The 10,926-nt window shown below is 40.8% G+C and overlaps 2 protein-coding genes across 2 annotated transcripts in view; both read right to left on the bottom strand.

Annotated features, from left to right (window-relative positions):
* Positions 1-858, bottom strand: part of LOC131877985 (uncharacterized) — a 12,844-nt gene extending 11,986 nt beyond the window's left edge. Inside the window, exons 1-2 of the mRNA XM_059223858.1 lie at positions 521-858; positions 311-428 (exon numbers count right to left, since the gene is read on the bottom strand). Of these exons, the coding sequence (XP_059079841.1) occupies positions 311-422 (112 nt within the window). The 5' untranslated portion in view covers positions 423-428; positions 521-858. The remainder of the gene's footprint in view (positions 1-310; positions 429-520) is intronic.
* Positions 859-2,216: 1,358 nt separating this feature from the next.
* The window catches only part of LOC131877982 (ADAM 17-like protease), a 10,828-nt gene continuing 2,118 nt past the window's right edge, over positions 2,217-10,926 (bottom strand). The window contains exons 7-14 of the mRNA XM_059223854.1: positions 8,956-9,077; positions 8,604-8,871; positions 8,105-8,210; positions 7,237-7,329; positions 6,977-7,169; positions 3,701-4,041; positions 3,446-3,634; positions 2,217-2,672 (exon numbers count right to left, since the gene is read on the bottom strand). Of these exons, the coding sequence (XP_059079837.1) occupies positions 2,484-2,672; positions 3,446-3,634; positions 3,701-4,041; positions 6,977-7,169; positions 7,237-7,329; positions 8,105-8,210; positions 8,604-8,871; positions 8,956-9,077 (1,501 nt within the window). The 3' untranslated portion in view covers positions 2,217-2,483. The remainder of the gene's footprint in view (positions 2,673-3,445; positions 3,635-3,700; positions 4,042-6,976; positions 7,170-7,236; positions 7,330-8,104; positions 8,211-8,603; positions 8,872-8,955; positions 9,078-10,926) is intronic.

The raw sequence follows: 10,926 nt of genomic DNA, 5'->3' as shown, positions 1-10,926 counted from the left end.
AAGCATCAATGTATTTCTAGATTTTCGAACATTCATTCGGTTTGAAAAACGGAAATAGGCTTGATATCGCCGTCATCTTGTCTCTAAAATTGAAATTTGAGAGCTAAAATCGGCGCAAAGCTCAATTTTTTTCCGCCAATTTCAAGACATCTCTTGCTGCTTTGTTGAAATTCCAAAAAGCACAGGCGCATTTACATTGCAGCATTGATATCCGTCATAATCCTCCCAAAATATCATATTAGTTCTCTCTCAATTTTCTTTGAGCTCAAGTATGTTGTGGTTTGCAATGACGCAGCAAAATCGAACTTACCGGTTTTCCCCACGCTGGCTTGTCCCAAAACGGCAATTCGAACTTTGGGTTTGGCTCCTCGTCTCAAATTTGAGCGAAGGAACTTTAAAGCGCTCTGCCCTGGTGAAGGCATGGTAGTCTGTAGACGAAGGAAATAAAAGTCACGTTACAGGAAGGAATACTCCCTGAACTTCAGTCGTTACAAAAAGACCAAAAGAACCATGGTCTTACCTGTTTATTTATCTTACTTAGTGTAGTTGGCCGAGGAAAAGAGGTGTTGATAGGAGTGCCGTGCGTAAGTATGTGTTTATTATTTACCGGAAACCGAGTGGAACCGACACAGAGTGGAAGGATTCTGACCCACCTCTCTGTCTATCACTCACACATGGACTCTATGATCCAAGAAGAGGCGAAGTAACAGGTTCCAAAGCCTCGCATTTGTCAGGCGAATGGACCACCAACCTGATCATGCCTCTTGGAACGCGCTCTTGGGTATCCAATCCATATCACCAGCTCTCCTATGACGGAACAACGGACGTAGAGGCCTTGTTGTCCCCGCCTTCCTTCCATTCAATGTGGGAGCGAGCGAGAGCGAAGGATCCGACACTCGTTCCTTCAGCCTTCGAATTTAAGTCGTCGAAGCGAACGAGACTCCTTGAACGGAGGACTACCTCCTTTGGGTTTTGATATTCCTTGCTTCATGATACCCTTCAGGGTCCTTCATTGAGAGATAAGAACATGGGACTGGTAAGCGATGATCGTTTTCTTGGAACCCGTTGGAGCCCTTTAGAACCTGTATGTCACAGAGTATTTCTTTGAGGTGAATTGAGGACTTCTGTGATATTTGAGAACTGTTTTCGTATTTTTCTTTGGCTTGAGTGTTCACGGGCATTAACTGGTGATAGGAATGTAATCGCTAGTACTTATAAATGAAGGATCATAATTCGTCTAATTGTTACCACTTAAACTTTATGAAATATTTGGTCTACTAATGAATTTGAGTTGGCGGACCGGGTTAGCCCTTGATTAGTCAAATAGTTCGTACAATCAAGGTTAATATTTTGAATTGCCATGAGTCACAAGCCAAAAGCGATGCGATGGACGTAATCACACTCTAAAGATGAAACGTACCAGTTTACTAAAATCATGGATTTCAACCGAGCCTAAATTTACCATGGTGCACATTCATGAAAATGAAAACATTTTGAATTTTATGAGTTCCAAAAGTTCAGTTTCCAACCCGTTTAGCTCCCTCTCGTCCGGAAACAAATTCTATTGCGATTCCTTCCTTTCTTTGGCGAAAACTAACTTTTTCAGCCAGTGATCTCTCGTCCTCGAGGAGTATGATACACCCTCAGGTGTACGGGTATCATACTGCTCCTCGATCGAAGATGTACAAAGGTCCGTGGAACAAATGAAATGTCTCCCACCGCCACAGCTTAACAAGGGTGAGAAGTCTCCTGCGGACAAAGAACACGAGAGTGAGCGGCGGCGTCGCTCTCCTCACATCATCGGAGAATAAGTGCCCTTCGTTGCCTTGCGGCTAATACATACGTACATACGTACATACCCTCTCCACTATATACATACATATACATAGAGAGAGAGAGAGAACGCTGGACCGTGAGTGAGAGCGGGTCCGTGACGGCGGCGCATTCCATACGTTACTCTCTGTTCCCTGATCGTGTGCCCATGTGGTTGGAACAACGAGACCCTTGGAACGTTAGTTGCTCAAGATGATAGGCTTGGAAATTACGCCTATCTCTCGCACGTCAGGTCCCGGTGACTGTGATTGATCTTGAGTCTGTCTCACAACGAGAGGACGTAAAGAGGAACAAGAACAAAAAGATAAAATATTCCCGGGTTCCGTTGTGGGATCAAGGTCACCACCCATCATTACTCATTAGTTGATACAACACTCATCATATCGCAGAGACACATTCCAGTTTTTATTGGCAATGGCATGGACATTGTTTTTGACTAGTAAATCATAGCTTTAGTAGTAATGATGAGAATAGTAATAATAGTAATAATGATAATAATAAGTAATATGAGATCGACTGGATTTCACAATTCGAGCTAGAAACTGAAACTGAAAACGTGATAATGCCCAACAAGTTTCTTTTTGAGGGGGAAACGGGATTATGACACTTGAGACAACGTCTTTGGTGGGTAAAGTAATGGTGGCGGGAGTTCACAGGGCTGATTGGTTGCTCCGGAGGCGGGGTCCAACCCCTAAAGGACCGCCCATAGGTGGTCCGCTCGAGTAGGGCCCATCCGGAGGGGCCTGATTTCGCCTAGGAACGCGAACATGAATGATTCTCCGACGATCCGAGGGATGAATCAACTCGTCAGTTCGTTTCCACTCCCATTCTTCCTCATCCTTCAAAAATAAGACATTTTATCATTCTATCTCTTACTGACTTACTCGCCTTCAATGGAACCATAGCTTTAGGAATGTGTGGAATTTGGGCTTGAATCTTATCTAGGTGTAATATGAAAAGTCAAAGAACGTTTTCAAAGGTTCCCTTTGTACGTTCTAATATGTTCGAGGCACATTTCTTATTTTTTGACGGGACACTACTTAGAACGCAGTGGTCTACTTTTACAATCTGACTTTCTTAAGTTAAATTTGTAAGCAATTTGTAAAGCCTACTTCTAATATGAGGGAAAAAAGCAATAGCTTTTGATTGCCGTATGGTTGAAAATATCTTCGCATCATTACAATTGCTCTGGAAAACCACAATTCTCTATCGCCAAAGTTCCCATATTGTAACAAATCAGGGACAGAAGGAATCTCTTTTTTTGTCAATTACGCCCAACTCAATATTAATCAATATTCCTGAGCAAATTTCAACCTCAAGAGAAAGGCTTCTTCAGAAGAAATTGAAACTAGATTGAAACTTGTTTTTCTTCAACTGTCGAACTTTCATAGTCTCTGAAATCGAGAAGCTCAGTTAGTGTGCTCCAAAAGGAAACTTTCAATCCAACAAAAAAAAAAAAACAGATCCTCAACTTATTTTTCGACCCCAAGAGGGTCGACGTTCCAAGTTAAACCAATCTCTTTCTTCTCTTTGTTCCGCGGGAACAAACATGGCAATCTGCCCGTTCAAATTGAAAGTTTCGGTTCAATTTCATCTCATTCTTCTTCCATACCTTCTCGGCTCGTTTTCGATCCACATACGAGATGAGGCAAGAGATGGGCACCCAAAACAGTAGACTGATGATGACCACAGCCCCCACAATGTTGTCCTTGAAGAACTTGAGGACCGAGTTCAGATTGAAATCGTCGATGAAATCCCAGATCCGTTCCACGACATCCTGCATCGTCCTCTCACATTGACCCTATAAGAAACAAGTTCACCTTGACTCTCACACCCCATGCTCAAAAATATCCTACCAATTACAAACCATATTGCAGAAGCCTTGGTAGCAGGGCGTGCCATCGGGTAATCGATCAGCCCGACCTCGAGCATCAATAATCGGGAAACATGTGGAATTGAGGTTCCGTCGACAGCACCGCATGCACGCGTCCTTTTCCGTGTCACACATGCAGCTTTGGAGTCCTTGCGTCTCACAGTAAGGCACACATTGGCCTTTACGACATTCGCCCTTCTCCACACATTGGGTTCCATCGGGCATGGCTTGACTCGTGGGACATTCGGCTTGGGTGCCCGTGCAAATGGCCTCTTGTTCACAAGTAGCAAAATTAGCGGAGCGACATTTGGCGCCCATGGACATGAAATTGCAGCCTGAAGGGAATAAGACGAGCAATATTATCTAGTGGGCATTGATTTCATGAACGTATGAGTATTCCTTTTGTGTGCTACATATGGCTAGATCTAAAATAGGGTGGCTTGGGAAGTAAAGCAAGTTATGCTTTTTGAGGCTTTTTGGGTGTAACTTTGGCAAAGCATTTCATTTTAAGTCTACTTTCAACCCCCTGGTCCCGAATAAGGTTAAAGGCTTGTATCAAAGGGGACCTTGTATTACCTTGGGGTACAGTATGTACGTAGGTCCGTATTTTTTCCTTACCGGGTGGTCGGAAACAACATATACAGTTTTTAGAGGCCTAAACTCCTTACTTCCTGCTCTTGCATGACTGTCATGAGGATTAAATTAACAATTAGAGATTCAGGTCTCTATTCTAGGCTTAAAAGTGCAAATCAAGTGCGAAACAAGCATTGTTTTGTGGATTCATCATGAAAAAAAAGATATATAGAGGCTGATTTCTGGTCCTTTTGCGTCCTTATTTTTTTTTTTTTTTACAAATATGCTCTATTTTTGTTTCAAGCCAGTTATTTTTTTTTAATTCTTCACAGGGTTTTATACTTTCAAGCTGAAAAATTTGGTTGGGCAAGGCGCTTTACCTTTTTTACCTTCATGAGATTGCCCTGCCATCTAACATTGAAACCCAGAGTTACAAAAAGGTTCAAATCCAAAGAGACAGGCAACACAATAGCGGGCTGGCACGCTCTTGTCAATGTGGACTTCCATATCTAAATCAATATAAAAGTCCTAAACAAACTCGATTATTTTTTTAACTGCATCTATGTTGCAGGTCTAATACTAAAACAAGTGGACTCATGTGTTACTAATGCTTGTTTCACTAATTCTGAACAATACAAAATAATAATAAAAAATAATGTCCAAAATAGAGGCATTTTTTTCCAAGAAAGAAGCGCCCATCAAATAGGATCTTCTGAAATTGATAAAGCCATTTTGTTAACGTCTATTACTTAATGAAACCTTTTTAAAAACGCAATTTTAATTGATATTCAATTTGAAACTGAAACTGAGACCTGGGACTCAAAATAGATCCCTAAAAATCTACACTTTTGAAAACGACACGGGAAGTCTGAAATGAATACCTTTGAAAAAATATGTCAGGATGTTTTTGAACACCCGGTCTTATTTTGTGAACTGAAAGGAGTCAAAGAATGACACTCACAAAAACAACATTTGTTGGTCCCGTCTGCAATAAGTAATCGCAAATTTCTATGAGATTCAATAAATCTGACATTTCAAAATAACAGTGCTGAGTCAGAAGATTATTGCATTATCTAAGATTGTAAATCAAATGTACAACATATCCTGAGTCATGGTAAGAAAAGTTTTTTTTTTGTGACAGTACCAAATATGTCACGTACCTTATGTTGGGTTTGAGGTTGAAATAGATATGCCAAGCTGTTTGATTTATCAACATACGCTCTTTTCATGTTTTAATGAAAAACCCAGACATGGTCAATTCGGGTGAATTAATTAGCGGTCAAAAAAATGCCTTCCGGGCACGGTGAAAACTCTTTTAAGTGCGTAAGCAAATATCCACCATCGTGTAAGCGGTTCAAGAGAGAGATCCAAGTACTTTGTCCCCAACCAAATGATAGAAAAGGGGTCATTTTCACAAGCAAATAAACAAATTAATCCATATTTTCGAATGATACTTGAAATGCTTTTAACAACACAATATCTTCCAATCTAATTGAAAACTTGGAACAGAAATAATAAGGACCTTTCTTTCCAGGTCTAAAATCAGGTCTCAGTTTATATTTTATCCGGGATCGCATGTACTTTTCGAAACTTTTGCGAAGTAGACAGGATCAAAAGCCAAGGACATTTGATGTGCTTTCTAAATTCCAGTAAAAGCAATTTCATCTCGAATATGTTGGCCAAAAAACTGTGGACAAATTGGCGGTCTAACGAGACATCGTTAAGGCTTCAGACATATCGGAAAAAGAACAACTCTTCAAACCACACGAGCGTAATGAGATTCCTTCCATGAAAAATGGTTAACATGGATCAAGGCCGCATATCAATAACCAAATAACAACTATCTCCTTGTGCTATTGAATAAAGCGGAGTGCATTGAGTTGTAAGGAAAAAGGTGGAATGACCCTAAAATGGTTCGCATAATTCAACTCGAAAACACAATGGTTTGTTTCACCAAAAGTACAGTGAAAAATCAGATCTCACTATAAAAAATGCAAAAGCATATCTACAGCCATCACATACAAATTAAAGTGGATAAAAACAGTTTAACCACTTGTTTAAAAGGCGGTCTTGAGGAATGAATGATTGAGCCAAAACATGCCCCTTTCCAGTCCAGTCTCTAATGATATGGATGGACCACATCACCATTACATATAGCAACACAAAGAGCATTCTAAGAAGAAACCACAGTCTCTTTTGCTTGGTGAGGGTTTTAATGTAATGTCATCAGAACCAAGGGAGAGTAAGTGCGGCTTGATATCTGACCTTGACAGCCTCGTCGAGTTCCACGTGTAATGGGAAAGACATCCAATGAGACGGTATGAAATGACCCAATAAATGAGTCCAATGCACAGTATAAATCTCATCTGGTTCAGGAGGTTATACCAATACTTTTTCCAGGAAATGGGGATATAACCCACCTTACCTGTCTAACCCTGGTTCTCTCCGTAATGAATGTGTACGCGTATATGTTACTAGTTACATAAAGCGTCCGTCTAACACAAGTCAACTATCATGTTTAGGCTGAATACAACGCACAAGTACATACGCATAAAAAAACGTTTCACTTAGTTCCTCTTCTAAATTTGGAAAAAATACAAGGCAAAATCTCGCGTCCAAGAATCTCTTTCCAAGTGTTTGTCACCAATGAGACAAAGATAAACTTCTTATTCGATTGGGATTACAACGAAAACTTACCAATACAACAGGGCGAGTTCTTATCCGAGCATTTTGCATTGGGTCGTAATTTGCAATTTTCATCACAACACGCATCCGTGTCCTCAGATCCCAAGAGACCCGCATCACATTCCTCTTCGCCTTCAACGCGAAGATTTCCGCAGAAGGATTCCTCTGGCTCGGTGAAGCATCTGCCAGACTTGGCCAAAAGAACCTGTATCCAAATCAAATAAAATCAACATCGTTCAATTTTAAGGCAAGAATGTCGCAAAATATCCTACCTTGCGGATAAATCGCAAACTGCAGGGAGAGAATTTCTTGTTGTTCACGTCATAGCCGGACACGGAGTAGGTGTACATGAGATAGGAGCCACCCTATTGGAATTGGAATTACAGCATTACTTCGATATCAAAACAATCAAATTCCAAAGAGGATCATTTTGGTGGAGACACAAATGAATCAGAAGAACTGTCTCCCAAAAAAAAAGGATCAAATTCTTTAAGGCTTTTCTCATAAGAAGATTTAGTCATTGATCTAAGGTTTGAAGAAACAAAATATTTGACCACATATAGACAAGTTGGTTTTGCCATCAAATACAAATTTCTCTTGAAAGAAGGAAGCACAGCAAAAATCTTAATCGGAAAAGAGAGAAAAAAAAATCAATTCAAAATAAATTTGAAGGTGTGCTAAAAACTCTCAATAATGCTAGTTCCAACAAACAAAAATGGCATTATCCTACTTTTCGTGAGAGGCTAAAACTTGGCGACTTGGTACTGTCTGCTTAGTATTTTGTCCTCAAAATCGCTCCAAGAACCATCACAAAAAAGAATCACGACTCTGGTTCTCAAAGCCGACACAATGTCGAAAATCTTACAGAATACTACAAAGAGCACATAATCATCCTTCAACGAAGTTCGCAACAAGTTTAAAGCGTGGAGACACTGACCCCTGGTCGAGAGCGTTCTCATAAGACTTCCCAGAGATTGACGCACAGGTTTAAACACAAGAGAAAGATTTTCTCCCGACACTGAAGCTACTTTCATTAAAGCCTCATTGCTTCCGTACACGATATTGCGTGTCAACTTATAATTTTGTCCATCCATCCAACCTCAGAAGGTAAACCAATGAAGACATTTTCAAGATTCTCACCTGACTAGCCGAAGGGGAACATTCGCTCGAGTCTGGATCGTGCTCACTGCCCCAATTGTGACCGAATTCGTGAGCGGTCACCAAATCGGCCTCCCGTGTAATCACTCTGAAATATGAACGCATCTTTGGAGTGATCTCTTAGCATCGATTGTTCTCGTTAAAACTCCCATGAGTAGGATTTGACATCGAAGCTAAAAATCCCTTCTCCGTCGACAAAGAAGTACAAGGATTTATACATAATTTCAAAGCACCATCTTTGGAAAGTGGCTAAGAAGCCTAATATATATCACATATACTTGACGAGCAAGGCCCGTAAATTCGTTTCGAAGTAAATTGACATTGAGGTCGCGTAACCTATTCGAGCTTGTGGGATGACTCTCTTTTGAGAAAACCAATCATATTAAGGATCAAGATCGGCTTCCATTGGGCATCGAGCTCCTCAAAATAGAAAAAAAGGAAGTAAAACCACCCAATGGCCCATAACTTAAAACTATATTACCTTTGACCATAATGGTTCCGACTAGAGCTGAGACCCGAATTCAAATACAAAGTATATCCATTCTTAAAGTACTCCGGAGTACAAATCCCGCCCACCGAATTTCGCCTGGGCGAGCCCACATAAGCCAATCCCAGGATTCCACCCTCAAATTTGATATCCGTGAAGAGGTGAGCCAAACAAAAGTCCTTGTGCGTGAACTCGCGACTGAAGACCTCCAATAGATTTCTCACATCCCAAGAAGTGCGATCCATGTTGTAGTGTACCTCACCTGAGGGGAAAACAATTCATGAAGGTCTTCTTCAAGTCACAACCGTTCATACGGTAGGTCAGGATCCAATATCGAAAACTTTACCTTCTCGGACAGGGGTGGGTTTTCTGTGTACCACAATCTTCTTGATGATGAATCCCATGCCCGAAAATCCTTGACCTCCGGCGGAATCTTTCCAGACCGTGTCTTCGTATATCTTGTGGACTCTGGAGAGGAATGAATGAATATGATATTTAGGAGGTTGAAGAGTCTTTCATGCGGGAATTCATTTTTTTTTTTAACGGTCGTACAAATCCCCATTGAGATGGACCTGATCCCCCTAAATGATGAGATTATTTGGCCTGTTGAAACAGTAACGTTTTCGGGTTGTTAACAACTGGTGACATGAGAAATCGAACCTGAATTAGTCGTGGCTCACATTTTTAATTGTTAACAACGTCAACATTTTTGAAACATATTCGACATTATTGAGGAGATATCGCAATATCGTGTACGGAAGCAATGAGGCTTTTTTGAAAGTAGCTTCAGTATCGGGAGAAAATCTTTCTCTTGTGTTTAATTGACAAAGCTCATAATGAGAACGGAATTTAGTTTTAAGGACATTTCAATGACTTAGCTTAATTTGGTACGAATCCAAAATCCAAATCCAAAATGAGTTTACAATATGCAAGGGTGGAGAGAGTTTTTAATTGGCTATCGTGATGGAGTGTGTTTTTTTGCTTTTCTTCTTCTATCGGTACATATTCACGACAAACGGAATTTAAAACTGAAACTTTACTTCGAGGAGCAATGCGATAAGACTGACAATGAGTACTTGGTATTCCGTACTTGTGTATGGTTTGAACTGTAGAAATAAGGTGATTGGTTATGGCAAACCTCTCCAATTTCTGCAACTCAAATTTGGCATTCTGAAAGAAGCTTCCCTCTCTCACTGACTTTGAGGACAAGCATGAGGGACACACCCAACGAATCTTATCCCGGGCCTCATTGCGAAATCTAACCTCTCGGCTTTCATTACATGGTGGACACCGGCTTTCATTTCCAATAAGTCGTCTTTGAACCAAATATATCAAAGTTTCTTCCTGATTACGTGTTTGTGAAAAAAGGTCTCCAATCAGAATCTGCTCGTTCTCCACCTCGTCTCTTGTCTTAATTGATCTTCGGGAATTAATTTGGTGAGCGGCATGTTGATTCCTCCAAAGAAATTATCGTGCGTTGTAAGAAAGGATTGCCTTTTTCTGAAGTCCTGAACTACTTGAATAACTCAAACATATAAGAAACTTCTTCATTAGCCCAAAACCTCTTGCTTCTGGTAACATAACATTTGGTAAAAACAAAAAATACCGAAATATGACTTTTTTGCGAAGTTTTTTATGAAGCTTTTGCCTTGTTGATCGACCAAAAACAGGAGCACATTCTCCTCTGGCATAATTTAAGCCAGACCTGAAGATACCTTTTTATTCATCCCCATTGCTTGATTTTGTCTCATATTTCAAGTATACATACGCTATTTTTATGGACTTGCGTGACTTAATATTTGAAAAAAAAATCAGAAACAAAATCTGCTCTTACCGATCGATGAGGCTAATGAGATAATTCACGGTGGTCTTGGAGCTTCCCCCACCCATTTCGTTGAAGAAGCGATAGNGGTCTTATCCTGAATATCTCACCTGGACGGGTCAATGCCTCTTTTGACGATGCTATGCGACAGATCCGATGATCGGAGGCGTTCGTAATGCCGCAGATTTCGTCGGAGATCCGACGGTGCCGAGGCTGATCCCTGGGACCAGACCACACCTAACGTGACCAACACGCCCACCAACCCCACCACCGATCCCACCTTGAGCATGGTCAGACCAGAGCGATGAACTAACGATGATGAAGATGAGGCTAATGTATCATCATCATGTTATGCTTGTTGTTGTTGTTGTCGTCTGGATCTCTTTGTCATTTCTGAGCTCAGAAGGACAGAAAGAAAGCCCTCTGTTTGAAAGTCGTCTGCTGAAACACTCGAAGGGAAGAACCAAAACAAAAATCGATCGACAGCAGAAGCAT

The sequence above is a fragment of the Tigriopus californicus genome, chromosome 3, assembly GCF_007210705.1.
Source record: "Tigriopus californicus strain San Diego chromosome 3, Tcal_SD_v2.1, whole genome shotgun sequence".
Classification (NCBI taxonomy): domain Eukaryota; kingdom Metazoa; phylum Arthropoda; class Copepoda; order Harpacticoida; family Harpacticidae; genus Tigriopus; species Tigriopus californicus.
This window is presented reverse-complemented; position numbering and strand designations above follow the sequence as displayed.